This window comes from Falco punctatus, assembly GCF_963210335.1.
Source record: "Falco punctatus genome assembly, chromosome: 14".
NCBI lineage: Eukaryota > Metazoa > Chordata > Aves > Falconiformes > Falconidae > Falco > Falco punctatus.
Window position 1 is genome coordinate 22812343 of NC_137594.1, and position 18819 is coordinate 22831161.

The 18819-nt window shown below is 55.3% G+C and overlaps 1 protein-coding gene across 1 annotated transcript in view; it reads right to left on the reverse strand.

Annotated features, from left to right (window-relative positions):
* The window catches only part of LOC308072974 (hydrocephalus-inducing protein homolog), a 135533-nt gene that overhangs the window by 26474 nt on the left and 90240 nt on the right, over positions 1–18819 (reverse strand). The window contains exons 23-33 of the mRNA XM_080410617.1: positions 18034–18177; positions 16137–16280; positions 14995–15308; positions 9006–9198; positions 6961–7065; positions 6090–6299; positions 5080–5217; positions 3243–3420; positions 2589–2719; positions 1734–1867; positions 594–730 (exon numbers count right to left, since the gene is read on the reverse strand). Coding sequence (XP_080266743.1) covers positions 594–730; positions 1734–1867; positions 2589–2719; positions 3243–3420; positions 5080–5217; positions 6090–6299; positions 6961–7065; positions 9006–9198; positions 14995–15308; positions 16137–16280; positions 18034–18177 — 1828 coding nt within the window. The remainder of the gene's footprint in view (positions 1–593; positions 731–1733; positions 1868–2588; positions 2720–3242; positions 3421–5079; positions 5218–6089; positions 6300–6960; positions 7066–9005; positions 9199–14994; positions 15309–16136; positions 16281–18033; positions 18178–18819) is intronic.

Genomic DNA, 18819 nt, shown 5'->3' on the forward strand with positions numbered 1-18819 from the left:
TCTCAGGGAAAGATGCACAGACCTCCCCGAAGGAGAATTTCCAACGAAGATTCCCCCATGCTGCGGTGTTCCCTGGACAACAACTTAGAGAAGGCACCTGACCACCCCTCAGACACAGCAAGTCACCGTTTGATGGGACACAGCCTTGCCTCAGGGCCTGTCGTGGAAGCCTGTTTCGATACACCAGAGGATCTCACAGGCTCTTTTCTCAATAAAGGCTCAACTGAAGGGCTATGACATCATGAAGTCTAAACAAAGCACTTCCAAACCACAAAGGGTCCCGTCCGTTTGCAATACAAGCCCACAGAGAGCACAAAACCTCGGCTGTCACTCATGGTAGCCAAGAGCAGAAGATGATGAGAGGTGACCAAGGTGATCAGCCCACCTAGTCCCTGAAATGAGGTGTCAGGGCAGTCCCAGGCAGACCAGGTCTCTGGGCACTGCTGGCCAGGAGAATTCAGGCTCTAAAGCACCGAGCAGGGGGCAGTCAGGAAGAAAAAAGCTGTACAAACAGGCACTCAACACCCCCACACACACCCAGTGACTTAAGCTCATCTGTCAAGCCCACGGGAGGTCCCTCCAGCACTGGTTACCTGTGCCACACAAGGCACGTCTATCAGCGAGGAAGGACACAGGCAACCGCCCGGGGTTGGTGATCTTCACAAGGTGCGTGCGGACGGTACCAGGAACGACGCAGCCAAAGTCCAGGATGTACTCAGGCAGCTGAACTCTGAAAGGAAGAGAGACATTCCTTAAACCACAGCCCGGCTACATCTCCAAGTGGACAGAAGACACAAATAAAGTGGGTATTTGCTGCTGTAAAAACCCAGCTCAAGCCTGTGAAAGCCAAGGCCTGACCACCTGGTAGTAACACTTTGGTAAGTCACGGAGGGTGCAGGTCCTAGGTTTTATCAGCTACCAATGGGACTTCAACACAAAATTGTGTTTAACTGGTCGCAGCTCCTTGGCTACAAAGAGCCACTGTGGCTAAGTCCACCAGACCTCCACTGGCCTCAGTGGAACTGCTAACCTGGTGTACAGCCCAAGCCTGAAATTGCTTCAGGACCTTGCAATGAGATTTGCCTGCACAGGCAATCTTCCCTGCTCTGCAGCCAGGTCTGTCCCCAGAGCAGCCCCGGGAAAGGCAGGAATCGGCACCGACAGCGTTCAAGGGCAGCTCCTTCTCCAGAGCAATCCCACTCGGGAAAGCGCATAAGTGGTCTGTTTTGCAGAGCATTTTCTTCCTGAACTGGAGCCTACCGTGCCCCTGCCTCATCAGGAAGGAGCAGAGAGAAGGACCAAGTCACCCAGGCAAGCCCTACGGTCCCACCAGCATCTACACCCCCTGCTTTAGGGTTTCTCAGCCCGTGCGATTCCCTGCTGGCTTTGCTTAGCGTGGCCTGTTAGTTGGAACAAAGATGCCAGCTTTGAGTTGCCTCTTTCAGAGCTGGTCAGCAGGGACGGTGTCTGTGCTGTCTGGAGGGGCTGGATGGTCTGCACTGGACCCCCTCAGCACTAAGAGCACAACCCAGCATCTGTGGGGAGCTGAGCACCCCAGGGTGGCACTATGAAGTGAGGACACTCGGCTGCTCACAGGGAGCACGTCAAAGCTACCAGGGTCAGACCCTTTCTGCAGTGCCCAGCTACTGCCAGCTCTGCAGACACCAGGAGCTCTCGGGAGCAGGGGTGCACTGCTGGGTGTCACCCTCGGGGCACCTGGAGCCTCTACTAACTTGAGAAGCCTCCGACGAGCACGCTGGTCAAAGGCCGCTTCCTCTGGGGGACCGGAGCTGAGAGCTTTCTGCTGCTCCAGGGCATGTTCCTCTATCAGCAACTGCTCCACCTGCAGCTGCAGCTGCGTGTCCCACTGAGGCAAGGAAAGAGAGCGGCTGGTTAGCAAAGGTCCTGCCCAAGGCACAGGCTTGTCTCTGAGAGACGATCCCACCCTGATCTTGTTGAGAGGGGCGATGGAGTCCCTCTGCCTCGCTGCTCAGCCTCTGTGACACCTCCTGCTCCCTTAGTCAAGACCTGATCTCAAGGGAAACAGACTCCAGCACCTTCACCTGCCCAGTCACTGTCATAAAAGCTGATCTGGCCAGACAGACAAACAGACAGGCAGGCCAGGAACCTTCCAGAGCTCTGAGTATTTGCCTGCTCCCAACCAGTGCCAGAGCAGCTTGGACAGCAGCTCTCTTGGAAAGGGAGCCACGAGAAAGCTGATGCCTCTTGGAGATGACCGCTGACAGCACAGCCCCAGGGCGCAGTCAGGCTGCTGCTGGTAAGCTGGGTCGTGAGCAACAAACCCCTCAGACACGACCCGCAGCTCCTTCAAAGTGCCGGGAACTCAGTCACTTGAGCACGGCCTTCAGGAGCTCTCCCTGAGGCAGTCGGGGAGCTGGTGCATCTGCTGGAGGGACAACAGCCAGAGCTGGGCAGCCCTGGGGCCGCGCTGAGCTGACACATGGTCGTGGCCAGGTGCGGGCAGGGAGGTCCCAAGTGCCAGCAGGGCCCCAGGAAGCCTGCTGCGGGGTGCCCAGGGCTCGAGTGACACAGGGGCAGGGTGGCACATGCCAAATGGGGCTTCTCACCGCGGTGTCCGCGTCGTCCCTGGGTGGCTCCGTGGCCGCAGCCTCCCCCAAAGCAACTGCTTCAGCTCTCTGGCTGTCCTTTGCCATCTTTTCTTTGGCCTCTTTGAGGACCTTCTCATATTTTGCATTTCCTGGAGGAAGAAGAGATCCACAAATAGAAGCGTGGACGCCGTGCCAATCCCACTTAAGCTGGGAAGCCCCACTCTCCTGATGCTGGCCTCTCCCAGAAACAAACTCCTTGAGCAATCTATGGGAAGTGGATGCTGCTGCTCCTCTCTGAATCCTGACGTTCACTACCACCCACCTTCCCCCCTACAGAGGAGCATCCCATCCCCTGCAACGCGATGGCAAATCCAACCCTGCCAACATCCCTGCCAGCCCGCGTTACAGCTTCCCCAAGCTTTTCTGCCCAGCCGCCACCTTCCCAGGCCTCCGACAGATATGCTGGCAAGCTCTGCAGGGTGGTTCCTGGGGCAAAGCCCACATGGGCTCACCTACTAGAGACTCAGGAAGCAACCCGAGGGTTGAGTGTTGCTCTGACAGCCCTGAAACCTCCAGGCTCAGCAGAGGTGGGTGTGAGCTGCTGCCCTGTGGGCATATGACATGGGGAAAAAGCCAGGGGACCTTCCCGCGGAGCAGAGAGGCAGTGCTCACCGCTGATGTTCCTGGGCAGGTCCAAGCAGATCCTGGGAAGGGTCCCTTCTCCTCTCAGGGTGATGCTTGCTGGTTCCAGGTGACCCACTTGAATCTGCAAAGCCCTGCAGAAGACCCCAGGCACTCCTGGCAGGTAACAGACTTTGAGCACTTGCTCCTTGCCAGGTCCAATGTAACCCTGCAGGGCATGGGAGACAAGAGAGGGAATGCACCAAAGAGCGTTTGGTGGGGGGACGGCTCAGGCGATAGGCACACTGAGAAGAGAAAACAGCTTCTCCTATGGAAGAAAACGTCAGACAACACGGCCTTCTAGCTTTCTCATATCCTAAAAGCTCGAGCCTCCTACACCAGGGTGCAGTATGTCCTTCAGAGGGCTCGTAAGGCTGCATTCCCACAGCACAGACCGCCCTTTGCTCAGCGGGAGCGCAGCTCTGCTGCTCACAGTGCTTACCCTCTGCTAGCAAGGGCCAGACTGAATAAAGAAAAGTTCTTTTACCAGCTGCTGTGGAAGACGAGCTAAGGCCTGTGCCCTCAGCAGGGCCAGCAGCTCCTCACACTGCACATCAGTGGTTCCCTGACTCATTCATCATCCCAACCAAACATCTCCTGCCTGCGTGGTTACACCAGGGGTGCGTGAGCCCATTCAGACTCACAGCAACCTGCAAACATACATCTCTGGAAATGCAGGAGCAGACTAGGACAAATTCTAGGGAAGAAGGTGTTGCTGGGAAGGACATCTCCTCCCTGGGCTTCCAGAAAGGCTCTCCAAGCCTCAGGCTGGGCTCACGCCAGCCAGATCGAGAGCAAATGGAAGCAGACAGCAGCATGGCTCTGGGTGACCGGGCACAGACGCAGACGCCTTTGGCTCGCCCTCTGCACGCTGGGCTGGACCCTCGGCTCCCCGCTCCCCTGCACGGGAAGCCGCTGAGTGGGACAGCTCCTGCCACTTGGTCCCCTGAGCCCGTACTCCAGCGCACAGCACAGCTGCAGCAAAGGTGAGCCCTGCCAAGCTGCCAGCACCCACGCTGCTGCTGCAGCAGCTGGCTGCACGGGTCCAAGCAGAGCTGCGTCTTCGGAAGCCCGCGGGAAGAGGGCATCAGTGTGTCATCCCTTGTAGGAGACGGGCACGAAAACAATGTGAAAGCCATTTGGCTTCCTCTTCCCCTTGCAAAAAGGGACAAAGATAGGAACGCTGCTTCAGCTCAAAGACAGCCACGCGGGACTAAGAAGCTGGGGCGCCGGGATGCTGCAAACTCCTCTCCTGGCTGTTCCAGCCCCGATCCTCCCTGACCCCCTCGCTGCCACAAAACTGCTGCAAAGCAGCAAAGCTGGAGGAGGGACCAACACAGGGGCTGCTAAAATTTCTGGCAAAGCAGCTTCATGCCAGGCAAGACAGTATTTCAGTCCTGCTTAGTGCTGGCAGGGGGCAGGTGGGGTTTCTTACAGGCAGGGACAGGGAGTACGTCCTGCTTGACCACACAACCTGGGGAAGGTGACCCTCACAAGAGCCTGCACCGTCTGGCTCCAGTGTCGGCACAACCACAGAGCTCAGCACTCGGGGCCCAAAGAGCTACCGAAGCCCTCGTGCCTCCCGCCGGCGGCTGCTGCAGGATGCCAGAGCCACCCGCCAGCAAAGGCCCCTTCATAGGGGCTCTAGTAGGACCGCGCTTGCTTGACCTTCTCTGCCACCCAGCAGCAGTTGCTTATAGCCCTGGCTCTCCATGCTGGTTTTGTGGCTCTGTCTTCCTTTTCTTTTTTTCCACCTGCCCCACCACCTTTTTTCCCTATAACCCTCTCCTGGGCAGCCTGGCCAGGGTGAATCACTTGTGCTACTCACCGTGCTGGGCACGGCCAGGGGCACGCCGAGCGGAGGGCTGTCCGCAGCGGCTGCGCTGGAGCCGAGCACCACGTAGGTGAATCCCATCTTCCCTCTGTTCTGCAGGGTGACCTCCGCTTCCCTGACTTTGTTAAACAGCTGGAGAGAAGACAGAGGAGCGGGAAGTTACAGACGCAGGTCTGCTGCTGGGAGTCTCCTTCCCTTTTCCCTGGCTTGAAAGCACATGAACACAGCGCAGAAGCAGGGAGCGCAGGGGAGGTACAGGCACTGCGGTGTCCTGGGTTAACCTGGGCGACCCCCAGCCACAGGGTACCCCTTAGCCCTACGCAGGAACACTATTGACGGCAGCACGTAGAGGTGCAGTAATAAATAAACCAGGGGATACAAGCCCTCTGCTCTTTAAGGTGTCACCTAACAGCCAGCTGAAACAAAAGAGGAGGCATCGAGGCATTTCAGAATAAGAGGCACCTGCATACAAGTATTTGCAAGCAAAACAGAAGCAAAAGTAGAGACAGACAGGGCAACAGCCAAACAGGGCCAACAGCTGCAAGGGTCTGTGGGGATTTTAACTGAAAAGAAGTGCCAATTGTTCTGGGACATTCTCTCCAGCTGCAGTGACTGGAAGCCCAAGTTAACTTCCTCCCCAGTTTATTTTGTTGATTAATCAAGAGCATTAAAAGAAAGCATCTCCTTGGACCTCAGGCTTTAGGAACGGATGGGCGGATGAGGGTCCTGGGGACATGTCCCTTTGGAGATCACCGCAGGGTCCCTGCCTGCCCCGGGAGGCAGCGCTCATTACCTTGAAGAGGAGGAAATCCCAACTATTGGGGGGTAGAGATGGCCATTAAAAAACAACTCTGATGCAGAACGTATCACCCAAAGGCAGTACTTCCAAGCGACAGAGCCAACGGAGTAGCTGGGAAGGGAAGAGCGCCCTAGACCTAGGTGGGCAGCAACGCGCTGGCGACAGTTCCAAGACAAGGACCTCTGCCAAGAGAAGCGTGCGGTACCTGCAGCCCGCAGTCGATCTCCGTCACGTCAAGGAAGTAGTTGATGAGCGAAGCCTCCCCACTCAGCGCAATCTCGTAGGTCGGGCCTCCCTCCACACTGCACAGCGCCGTGACACGGGCAGCAATGTTTGTGCGGCCAACGAAGGTGAAGGTGACGCGCTGGCTCTTGCCCGGCGGCAGCACGCCGTACAGTGGCAGGACATCAAAAACCTGGAGGCAGGGGAGGAGAGATGGGGATGTCGAGCGTGGAAATGGATGCAGAAGAGCAGCCATAGCTTGGAGCAAAGTACAGATGTGGCTGGAGGGGCCTCTTCATCACAGGCGAGATCACCCTAATCTCATTCTGCATTCATTCTACTTACCGGTGGGAGAGACCCTGGGAAAAATCTTCTCCCATACTAATTAATGTATTAATACACTAAATTAATTTGGGATGTCTCCTGGCAGCAAGACATTCTCTCAGCTGAAGAACTTGCCTTTAGAAACACTTTTTACTGCCTTCAGAAAAACACGAGACTTGAAGATGAGAGCCCTTGGAGCTGGGGGTGGACTCCAGCCCAGCTCGTCTGACTCCTGATACTTTTCACTCTCTCTCCGACCCGCACACTGCTCTCGCAAAAGCTACTGCAAAAATTTCCTACTGAGCACCTGATGAGTAACAAGACGAGTAACACCCTCCACAGGCGCTGCACAGGCAGGACCCTCGGTCAGCCCTACATGGCCGGTTGCTTCAGCAGCGCTGCGCAACGTGCTGGGAGGGATGCGAGGCCACTCCGTGAGCAGCACCGAGGGCCACCAGTGGCAGCGGGGGCTACGTAACTGCTTGCCACGCTGGGAGCCCAGCGGGGAAGTGAGACAGATGCCCACTTACCTCCTCCGGTCCCGAGGGGAGGGGCTCCACCTCCACAAACCGCATCCTTTCCTGGCTCCTCACCGGCCTCCGACTTTCCAGCTCCACAGCAGCGGACGGCAGCAGCTGGAAAACAAGCACCATGGGCTACAGGAGGCAGCTGGCTGGGCTGAGGGGGATCACTGTGCTGCAGGCTCCACCGTCTCATCGAGCCAAGAGCAGCTAAGGTGGGACACAGGCACACACCAAGTACGGGGACGCCTGTGCCATTAGCCAAGTGTGGGTCCAAGACCCGTGCAGATGAGACACGAGGTGCAGGTGGAGCCCGTGTCACACCGGCAGGCGGGCTCGGACCCACCGGCTTGCACGAGGAAGCGGGGTGCTCCCAGCACCCCATCCTGGCAGGGACCTCGAGGGCACGTTGCACCCTCATGCCACCCCAGCTTTGCTCACTCCTGCCCAAGAAACGCACCAAACACCCCACCCCTGGACAGCTCAGGTTCTCCATGACAATAATAGGAATACAGCTGCAAGCGTGAAGTGTCAAAAATGGGAAATAAGGACTTCAGAAGTCCTTGGCACAGCTGTCCCATTTCAGGTGGTGCTTAGCTTTCCCCTTGTGCACTCATCAGTGCTGGAGGGCTGAGGATCGCCATTTCTCTTGAATAACACCATCCTGAAAAAGGCAGCTGAGATGTTTTTCTGTCTTGCAGCAGCTGAGGGCTGGTGTTTAACCTCAGAGGTGCCATCCTTTAAACGGAACCTCGTCCCTGGGCTTCTGACCCCTATTTATAAGCAAGGGCTTTGTGATTGCTCTTGAAGTTTAAGAATACCTGCTGCTTCGGTAACATGAAGGAGGGCTTTGCGCTGGGGCTCTGACATGGGCAGGGTATGTACAGCACATCCTCAGACCTAACCAGAGGCTACATCTCTCCAAGGAGATAAAGCACTGGGGAGGGCTGAGCCTTCTCACGTCTCAGTGCTCTTTCTGTTGTCTCCACATCTTCCAGCCTGCAAAGCTTTGCCAAGGGCATATTCCCAAAGACGCTAACCCACATCTTTCCCAGGCTTATGGTCTCCCACCTCCCCAGGAAGGCTACATGGGCATTGCCTTGATACAGTGACACAAGCAGAAGACAACGCTGCAACCCAGATGTATCCTTTGAAGCAATTTTGGATCCTACCTAGCCATATCCCCTTGAATTTCCCTGCTTTATCTGTGCATACATGGCAACAAAACAGGGCACAAAAATGATTTCATGCTTCTATCTGAAAACATTCAGCCGCGCTATTCTTTATGCCTACCAGGTATCCTTTTTCCTGATTCAGAAAACACGTGCAGAGCTACAACATTAAAACCACTGATATTTAGATGTCAGCAAGTGCGACCCCCCCCTCCTTGAACTTAACACCAACTCCGGCACTTTCAGAACCTCCTGTGCTCTCCTATATCCTTTTTTATTGGCACAGGAGCAGCCTCTGTCCCACGCGACGCAGAAGGCACCATCAGCTCCCACTAGCACCGAGGCCAAGCTCCAAAGCACCGAGGCTCACCAGGAAGGTCAGCAGACCAAAGGCTGTTTTCCATACTAAGAGGAAAAGACGGCGACTCTGTCAAGTCTCCATTTATAAAAAGGCAGCTCTGTGGCCATCGCTGCAATACTGGGGCTCGGGCGAAGGCAGAGACGTGACAACGGGTGGCTCTAGCTGGGGCTGAGAAGGTGGTACATGGAGACCAGTACTGGGCAGGGCTTGACAGAGGAAGGGAACTGGAAGCTTCACATCACGGTGCAGGTAAAAACCCTCCTTTCACAGTACAAAAACAACCCAACCAAAAAACCCCAACCTCACCATAGGTCAGGAGGACCTGAATGGGCTTCTCCAAACAACACTACCCTACTTGTCCGCCCCACAAGCCCCGTGTCCAGCTGCTGGCCCTGCTGCCCAGCCCACTCTCAGGGCACATGGCATCAGGGCAGCAAAAAAGGGACGCTGGCACCAGCACGGCTTTTTGGTGGCAAGCTGGGGAAGGCAACGCAAAACAGTGAGTGTACAAGAAAATCTACCTTTGCTTCCAGGGAGTCCTCTGCATCTGCTGACTCTTGGGCAGGATCCCCCACTGCTCCCAGGGCTTCAGCTGGCTCCTCTACGCATCCATCACTGACACTGCTCTCTGCAGATGCCGAGTGCTCCAAGCAGGCTCCCTCCTCCTTCGGTGGCTGGGGTTTGATGAACAGTTTAGGTACTGGAGGGCTGAACCTGGAAGAAACCATAACTTCAATCATGAAACTGCAGTAGGAGGGAGGAAGACCTGGACAAGCAGTTCCTTGGCAGGATGTGGCCCCTGGGTGGGCGCTGGTGCCACCAGCCCAGGAATGGATCCGACCTGGCAGCTCCAGAACCAGGGTGGAGCAGGTCAATGCTGGGGGCTGCCCAGGGATGATGCTGGTCCAGCAGTGGGGCAGGCAGCTGGCAACTGCTTGCAATGAGGAACTGCAGATGTCAGAGGTGAACACCACACCTTGCAGGGAGACAAAAGGACAAACTGCACAAAAAGGCGGGACTGAGACACAAAGGGGCAGATCTGGATGGCGATGAGCCAGCACAGACCCATTGCCGCAAGGAGGTTTTCAGATCTTCTAGGTATTTACCCTGAATTTTCCCCTGGGTGGTTACGCACAGCTGCAGGTCAGGACCAGCAGCGGCGATGGCAGGAGCAGGGACGGAGCCCACCGCCTGCTGTGCCTGAACCCCGACGGAGCCGGCACGAGCCCAGCACGGGACACCTTCGCACACGCAAGGAACACGGGAAGACACGTCAAGCGGCTCCAGGCAGAGACTCACAATTAAACAGCCCATTGATCCCCGATGAGCACCAAAGCAGCCGCGATTAGTACTTTGGGGAAGGAAATGCTGGTCATTTTTAATCAATCTATTCCAATCGCGACACCGAGATTCAGCTCCCTGCCGTGCCGCAGGTACTCCCTGGCTGCAAAACAGCAGCTCGAACCGCACCTCGTGCCAAAAAGGCTGCAGCTCTGCCGAAACGAGCTTATAACCGGTGTGGCATGTCCTGATGCCATCATTACCTCCCCAGCAGTTTCTAAACACGAACTGTTGGAGGACAAATTTGGCAAATGGTTCAGCAAAGCAGTTCAACCGCTCGTTTTACAAGCAGAGCCGAGTTTATCCTTTGAGCAACAGCAGCCAGTAAAAAGTGTACAGGTTAACATTTTCAGAATTTCCAAGTGACTCTGACTATGGTCCCTGTATGAAATTGCAGCAGGTGCTCACAGTAGCTCTGCTTGGATTTCCAACGCCACGTGGAGGGACGCGCTCGGGCCATGCCTACCTGCCGCTGTGCCTATTCGTAAACGTTCCCCCCGCAGTCAAACACGGCACATTTTTTACAGCTGGGAATTCAGTGCCTTGAACCATGGGCTCCAAACAAAGATTTGTCTTTAGTATCTAAGGCTGGTTTTCGTTTCTGGATTACAGGCTCTGCTCTTCATAACCTGCAAGAGATCCCGCCTGACTTGCCCTCCCTACAGCGACATGCAAGAACACGGCTTCGCCCAGGCGAGCCCCTGACAGCCCTCCCTCTGCCCGCTGCTGGGACGCCACGGGGACCCCGAGCAACAGCTCGGCACCATCCGTGGGGAAGAACAAACCAGGGCTGGAGGGGATGAAGGCGCTCGCTCAGCCCTGCAGCGCATCGCCCACCTACGGTCCCACCCACGCAACCTCTGCTCCTCTCAGCCCAGGCACCCGGGTGCATGTTGGGGGGCCCTGACGGGCGACCAAACTGCCCGACACCTCCAGCAGCCGCTGACTTGGGCAGCTCCGTAAGGATGAGATAAATCCAGCTCAGCTGGGACAGTGGTGCTTTTGGGCAGCCTGCAGCTGCACACTACCTTTCCCTGGCGGCAGGGGAGATGCCCGCAGTGTCGGGCCACCAAGAGGAGCACCTCAACACCCTCCAGCCACGCACCAGCCCACGCACCCGTTGGGCGCCTGGGTCCGGCCGTCATCGCGGCAGCTGTCCCAGAACCGCTCGCTGCGATGCACATGGTGAGGAAACGAAACCGCAGCTCTTAGAGCGGCTCGTGATAAATAATGCGGCTTAGTAACAGCTCCCGAGGAGAGGGAAACTCCCGAGATGGAAAATCCATAATCATTTATTAAGGTACCCCTAGTTCTACAGAATGGTTTGAGGCAACTTCACCGGACCGTGGTGCCTAGACAACAACAGTATTTTTCACTCTAAAGTAGAAGCCCTCTGGGACACAGTGCTGGGAGATGACGCGATTAGCAAGTCCTGCTGCAGAGAAGCGCGAAGCACAGCCAGGGGCTCTTTCCAGTGGGGGAAAGTCAAAATGAACAACAATGAGCATCACATGAAAAGGAAGGGAGTGAGGAACCCAAGGTGTCAACGGAAAGCTGACCCCTAGGACACGACATCTTCCTGGCACTGAAGGAAAGGGGGTTCATCCTGGGAAAGAAGGGCAAGATGATGAGATGTTCAGCATCAGCCCAGGCTTGAGGTAACCCTTTCTCAGAATCGGGACCTTCTGGGCAGCCTCCAGCACTTTCAGGGCAAGGCTGTGAATGCAGGGATGAAGGCAAGGAGCAGAGAGCAGCTCCTCCACCTGCAGAAGGGACCAGCCCCAAAGCAGAGGGACCAGAGGGCTGCGGAAGTGCCTCCACCAGCACGCTGGAGCGGAGATGAGGAGCCTCCTGACATAAGCAGGTCAGCCTGGGGCTGGAGGGGCTGACAGCAAGGTGTTAACCCCCCTGCGTCCATCTCACCCAACCTGGCCACCCGTCAGATGAGACAGAATGGATCCAGGTATTAACAGGGGGGATTCAATGGCAGCACAGGCACACTGACAGCAGGGAGAGAAGAGTCCTTCCTGCTAGGGCCAGGACAGCCTTGTGCCACCCACCATCCGAACCGCTGAGACATCAGCCTATCTCTTGGTTTCTGAGCCTGCTAAGGACACAGCTTCACACCACTTCCCACACCCACCTCCCAAAATAGAGGAGCTAGAAATCACACCGCTTCTGCAAACCACATGTGAAGATTCAGGCAGGATGACGTGACCTTGCCAGCTCAGGCTGTGTGAGAGCCACCACCAGCAGGACAGACACCCCAGAATGGTGATCGGAAGGCCCGAGGTCCCCGCAGGTCCTGCCAGCACCAAGGACACGTGCCAGGAGCCACCACCCCTTTGCATTAAATGCAGGAGTTTTAACAGCGCTGAGGCTGCTGCCCTGGTGCGTGGCACCCACACGCCCAACATCCTTGCCCAGGCCCCCAGGGACCACACGCTGGTGCATCCCTTAGGCACAGCCGAAGTACCGGGGGAAAACAAGCCCCCCAACAAAGCCCGAGCTCTGTCACAGGGCAAAGCACCAGAGACCACGTGCCCCTGAGGCATCTAAACAGGCTTATGGACCCTGACGATGCACTTTGATTTGTCCTGCAGGCCAACAGATGCAGATTGAAAAGGGACTTTGGAACAAGCAAGACAGCTCAAGGGTGTTTGCAACTGAAAACAGAACAATGTGATACAGAAGTAAACCCAAAACCTGCCCAGTGCACCCTGTGGGAACACGGGGCTTGAGCTGGGCCACCTGGCCAGCAGCTGGGGAAGGTGGTGGTGATGGTCTGCCCTCGCCAAGAGCAAAGACGAAACTGCATTTTGCCCCAATGCCTCGATGACTATTTCTTTGCTAGGATAAATTCCTCTGCTGAGCTGATTTGTGCATTTACTGAACCACCCGTTGACATTCAGACCAGGCAGCGCAAAGACATAGAAGCAACATCACTGCAGTGAGATCCGACACCTCCAACTGTCACTGTGCGCGCCCTGGAAATGACTAACTGCACAGCAGTGGCTGGACTGTGTTGCTGATATGATTGCTCAAAGTAGCAGCAGTGACTAAAGAGTAAGGAGGAAAAAATGGGTTGAACAATTAGAAGAAAAAAAAACAAACCCACTTTAAGCACAAATAGTCTTGTCCAGGCAGAGAAACAACATTTTTCTCTCCTGGCCAAAATAAATGTGTGTGTCTGATTGATGCTGGGAGTCTCTGGCGATCAGCTCCAGCAAGGTCAGATGTGTGGACGCTTCAATTCTATCGATCTCACCTTCATGAGACCTGATGTTTGATTCCCTCGATGTCAGACCGAGTTAGTTTGATCTGATAATTTAGAATAGCAACAGTGCTTAATGTAGACCAGAAATAATATCTGACATGCTGCCCTTCTGCTGGGCTCTTAATGAGCAATTTGAGGTGTTAACAGCCTGGAGACCATCTTCATTTCCAGCCCTGACATGGAGAATCACATGGTGTCTGTCGAGGGACCCAGAGCGAGCACATTACTGCTTAATTAACATGCAGAGCAGAAAAGGGAGCTGTCCTAACGTCCACAGCACCAACGAGCCAGCAAAGGGGCTATGCCAAACCCTCTGGAGCAGGGGCTGCTATCCTGCCAGATGCTCAGGACCCTCAGCTGCTACCAACTCAGAGCTGGGTGACTCAGCATCTGCCAGAAGAACCTGCAGGCTCAGGTCCAGCAAAGCCAATTTAAGTGGAGATGGGGGAATTAAAAGCTGAAAACTGATTCAGCAGTCACATTTCCAAAACCCTAAATTGGTTCAAAAAAAAAAAAAGAGTCGATACAAACAGGCAACTGGCCAATAAGTGGCCCCAGAGGAAATTAATTCCACACAGGCTTCGCTCCAATGTGCTTGTTTCTCTGTTATCATAAAATATATGCATTGCTCTATCATCAACGTTGGATTTTTCCCTTAGCTTGTAATTAAACCCTAATCTAATTTACCAGGAGATGACAGGGGCTTCCGAGCAAAGCTTACAGCCCTGTTACTCTTTCCCTGTCCACTTCCTTTGCACCTGCTTTTTCAGACTTTCCCCTGCATTTTAGGGTCCATTCTTGAAGGCGCCGCGCATGAAGGGCCACACCAGACTGGCCGTTACCTGGTAAGACCCCGCTGTGAACGGGCTACCCCAGTGTCCACAGCTTCTCCCCCAAGCCCTCCTCACCGCCATGGCTAATGCCAGTGCCCAGTCTCCTCTAAGCCAAATTCCAACTCCCTAAACAAAACTGTTTATTTATGATCTCTGTTATTTGCAATAGCAGCACTTCAATATGCAGTGGTTAACTTGGCTTGGTTTCCCAGGGCATTATGGAAAAACCAGTTGCTACTGTCATTAAAACCGCCCAGACTAGGCTTCTGTACTACGCAGAGAGGCCACAGCGGGAGGAACTGCTAGAAATGTGTTTATAGATGTGCTGCAGCACCACTGCAAGAGTGCTCTTGGGCTTGGAAACCACTGACCAGGGCTGGATGTCCTGCCTCCCAAGGATGCTCAGACAAGTGCTCCCACAGACACCTGCAGCTGGACCTACAGCCCCAGCAGAACCTGCCGTTTTGGTGAAAAACGCTGAATCAACTGCACATCGCATTCACAAAACAGCTAACAGACAAAAACTCCCTTCTCCAGGGTGGTGTTTGCCTCAGGCCACCAGGGTCTGCGAGCACAGCTCTCCACAGCAGCTTTCCTTCCCGGGGAACCAGTACAGGGGCTACAGCAAAGCAGCAGCAAGGGACCGGGGCAGCAGCAGGTCCTTCTGGTGGCAGCACCTATGTAGGCTCTTAGGATGAAATGACAACGTACAGGGTCGGCAGGGATGGAAAACCGGTGATGTTACCGTCCACCTGCCTAAGCGTGGCTTTGTAGCTCCAGAGGCACAGCAGGACTCCAGGGTATGGGCTAAGCAAAAAGCGTTAGTAGTGTCATACAGCCCCAGCTCGGCTGGAGAACATGGTCTCCCCCCCAGCGCCAAACTGGTGGAGATCACCTGTTCCCTGAGCATCTAGCCTGACCACGGCTGGCAGGTGTTATTCCCACCAGGGAGAGTTGAAAGCAGTTTGCCAGATCCCAGGCAAACAGCCTGGGTCTTCGCCAGGTACAGACAGGACACTAGGAAGAAGAGCTTCAAGGAGAGGGCAACGGTGCACATACCTCAGCTGGCTCGCGTGGCCGCCCGTCAGGAACGACCAGTGGTACTGCACGAGAAGCGGGCTGCAGTTGGTCATCTCAACGTAACGCTCCACCTCAGTGTCATTCAAGATGCAGCCAAAGTCCACGGCCATGGTCTGGAACTGGAGATTTGGGAAGAAGACTTCTCCCCGAACAGTGACCTGCTCCTTGCGAGGATGCTCGAGCAGCTGTATCTTCAGAGCCTTCTCTGCCACCCAGCTATTCAGATGCTCCTCGTGAGCAGGGTTAAATCTGATGAAGAAATGACGTTCCTCCCCTACCTCCAGCTTCATTGGCTGCAAGGAGATTAAAAAGATCAAACACCAGCGTAATGAAGTCCAAGGCTGGATAGCGTGGAACATGTCAATGTGTTAAAGCATGACCTCAGCGTGGGCTTCTCAGCCCACCCTGCACGTTCTTTACAGCGAGTGCCTGACTGCAAGCACCACGCTCTCCTCAGACTATTGCAGGCTCACGTTTCTGTGCTTTGCATCAATACCAGGGGGAAATAAATATTGTCCTACTGAATTCTGGACCCACAGAGGCTCTGTGCTAAACACACAGCCGAACCAGCACTCCGGCAAGCCAGGGCTGCTGCCCTGACTCCAGAGAAACTCCTTTATCCTCAACAGCACAAGTGCACCGGCACGGCAGCCTCAGCCTCGCAGGGGCCAGTCACCGGCACGGCACAGGAACGGTGCCCGCACCTCCACCAGCACGTGTCCAGCACAGCCCACGTCCAGCACCTTCCACCACCGACAGGGCAGGTGCCAGGTGCCAGTGGGAGGACCATCCTCAGCCCTCCCAAAGGCAGAGCTGCCCTCACAGAGAGCAAGCTGCTCTTGAGGTTGGCTGAGGACGGCTGCTGCAAGTCCCAGGAGATACCTTTACTCCATGGCTTGCCCAGCCCTAGGTGCCTGCTCCCTTCTCCTCATGGCTTTGAGCCACGAAGTATCTTCCCAACTCGGGTATTTTTGTTTCTTCCAGCAGCTCACTTCAAATCTGATTGAGTTGGGGCCAGGCCACTGCTGACTCTACAGAAGACACTGCCAGAGGACTTCCCAACAGGAACGCACCGCCACATCCCTCCTCCTCAAAGCCCACCGCGGGAAGGTCCTGCTCACCTGGACATCTGTGGGGAGGGGCTGCTGGGCCGCATCACAGACTTGGAAGGGTTGATCTAAGGCCAGGACGATGCTCAGCGGCAGGGAGGACATGTTTTTTAAAGAAAGAGGCTTGTGCTGTAGGCTGAGGACGTCACTGGGTAGCTACAGAAAGAGGAGACAAGAAAAAAACAACCTGGAGTGGCCACGCACCTCCCTTCCCTTCCAACACATTTCAAAGTTTTCAACCCCAAAATTGCACACGTCTCTTATTCACTGTCTGTACTAGTTTCTACCCTTCTACAAGGTTTTTCTTTCAGAACGTCAGGTGCTTTTCACGTTTAGAAACCACAGCAACCCCCAGGGGGCAGGGAAACAGTCTCACATACAGACGAGGGAACAGCACCTTGAGAGGAGGCAGCTGCTTGACCAAGGTCAAAAGCAGAAAGCGAACCCAGAGCGCTTGTCTCCAGTTTACCCTCTCTTGGGCAGAATGGCACAAGACGATTTTCACCCCCAGTAATTTCGTACAGCCTTAGTGGCTCCAGGAGCCTCATAAAAGCAGGGATGCTAGTCAGAAGAGAAAAGCAAGCAGGATTTGGCCTGGAGCAGAGAGCCTGCAGTAGCCTAAGGTGAGCTTGGAACATTTACACGCACAAACAGCCAGCTAGAAACCTCAACGGTCTGGTTGCAACGTGTGTGCTGCTGTCCCTGCTCCAGTGACAAAGTGTCTGTAGCCTCACAGTTCAGCTCAGCCTAAGCTATTTCTTCCTGTTCATGCATCGCTCTGGCCTTCCTGCAGGGTTCACGTCAACTAGGCAGCAGTTGGGAAACTAGTTCTGGCTGTATCGATATCCAACAGCTGCAGCGTCATAGCACTCGATAAACCAGAGCACAGGGCATCAAGCAGAACACAGGCAGACATCAGGAACAGCTGAAAAGCTTCTCATTAAGTGTGAACCGCCCGCTCACAGGACTTTGTGCTTCTCTGGAAGCCTGGGAACCAGAGGAGAGGCCTGAAAATACAGAAACTAAATAATGAACCATCTTCTCTGTTTCAGACACCGTGTGGGAGAGGAAAAGATGATGGAGGAGTCAGGACCCAGAGACTAAAGGGCTCCTGTTTTGCATCGGTGTTGTCATCACTGCAGCTGAGGGATGACTGCAGGTCCTTTGAAGGAGGTGAGGCTGAGGGAAATGCAAAGAGCCAGCATCCATGCCAAGAGCAGGGAAGGCAGGGAGAGACAAAAGATGAGTTTCCCTTCACCAGCCTGAGGAATTGGCAGGAAGCTCCGTTTTTCTCAGCTTCCCTACAGGATCAGTGTTCAGACATCCCCATGCCTTGGAGGAGCCTCAAAAACCTCCCTCCATCTTGAGTACACAAACACGTGTCTCTCTACAAGTGGCTACGATCCCCCCTCAGCGCAGCAGCTGCAATCTCAGCGTTACTTCGCTGAAGTCCGAAAACCGTCTCATCGCTAAGAACATCCTCACTTACTTCACAAAGCACCTCAGGAAGGGCGAGGAGGGGTTTAGCATCGCTCAGCTGCAGCGATCGGCTCTCCCCCCGGCAGCCCCAGCGCACAAGGCGGCTGTGCAACGGCCACGCTGCGCTCGCGGGTCCCACTGCCTCACCTGTGCCCTTGGCGCAGCAGCTCCATCCTGCCTCCACCTCGAGAAGGGCAGAGCTGTGACTGTCCCCGACCCCAGGGCAGCAAAATCACCATCTCGGCGGTAGAACCATCTCGTGGTAACAGCCAAAGCTTGCTCTGGCTCGAATCGATAGCCGAAGCCCCGTGGACTTGGGGGAGCTGTTTAACCATCCCCGTCCCCCCGCTGTTTAACAGGCACGCACACCCTGCAGGCTTTCGGCCATCAGCCACGCTCTTCAATGCCAGGATGCAATCCTGAGACTTACCTTCTCCACCCGGAATGTGATTTCTCTGGTAGACACTTGCAAAACGGGATCAACAAACTCGCATGTGATGTCCATCTGCATTATCTGTGCCTTCCCCGCCTTGCTCCCCACCACGGCGTGACACAGCAGCCGCTCCTTCACCACCTGCATGCAAGAGTCACGCGTCACCCAAGCAGGTGCTGGCAGGGCATCCACAAAACACGCTGCAGTTGCTAGCCACCCAACCACGGACCCTATTCCTGCCGCAACTTACAGCCACTGCTCTCCTCAATAGCCCCCTCCTCTTGTTATGCTGCATCCTATTTATGAGGGCACTCAGCTAGGTGAGCGATCAAGCCTTCTGCAAGCTGCCACTGAGGCAACCCTTGCAAGCACCTTTCAGATCATTAGGAACAGCAGGAGCTTCATGAAGATTCATTCCACATTTGCTTAAACACCTGGGCCCAGCGGTCCCAGAGCCAAGGAATGTACACCAGGGTTAGCTGGCAGCTCCTCTGCAGAGTGGGATTTCCCCTGGCCTGGAAAGAAGGGCCTGGGGGGGAGAACACCCCGTGACCCTGCTGAGCTGCCACCCAAGGATGCTGCCAGACCCGGCTGCCCTTGGGACACCAAGGCTGGCTGAGAGTCTGGGGCGAGCTGGTATGGAAATACCGACAACAAGTCAAGCTGTCAATTATAACGGTCCCTGGGAACACTTTCCCACGTGGATGAACGTCACTCTGACCATCAGGGCTGGCACGCAATGTTTTTCTCCTCCAGGACTCAGTGCTAGACAAGCCTCTGCCC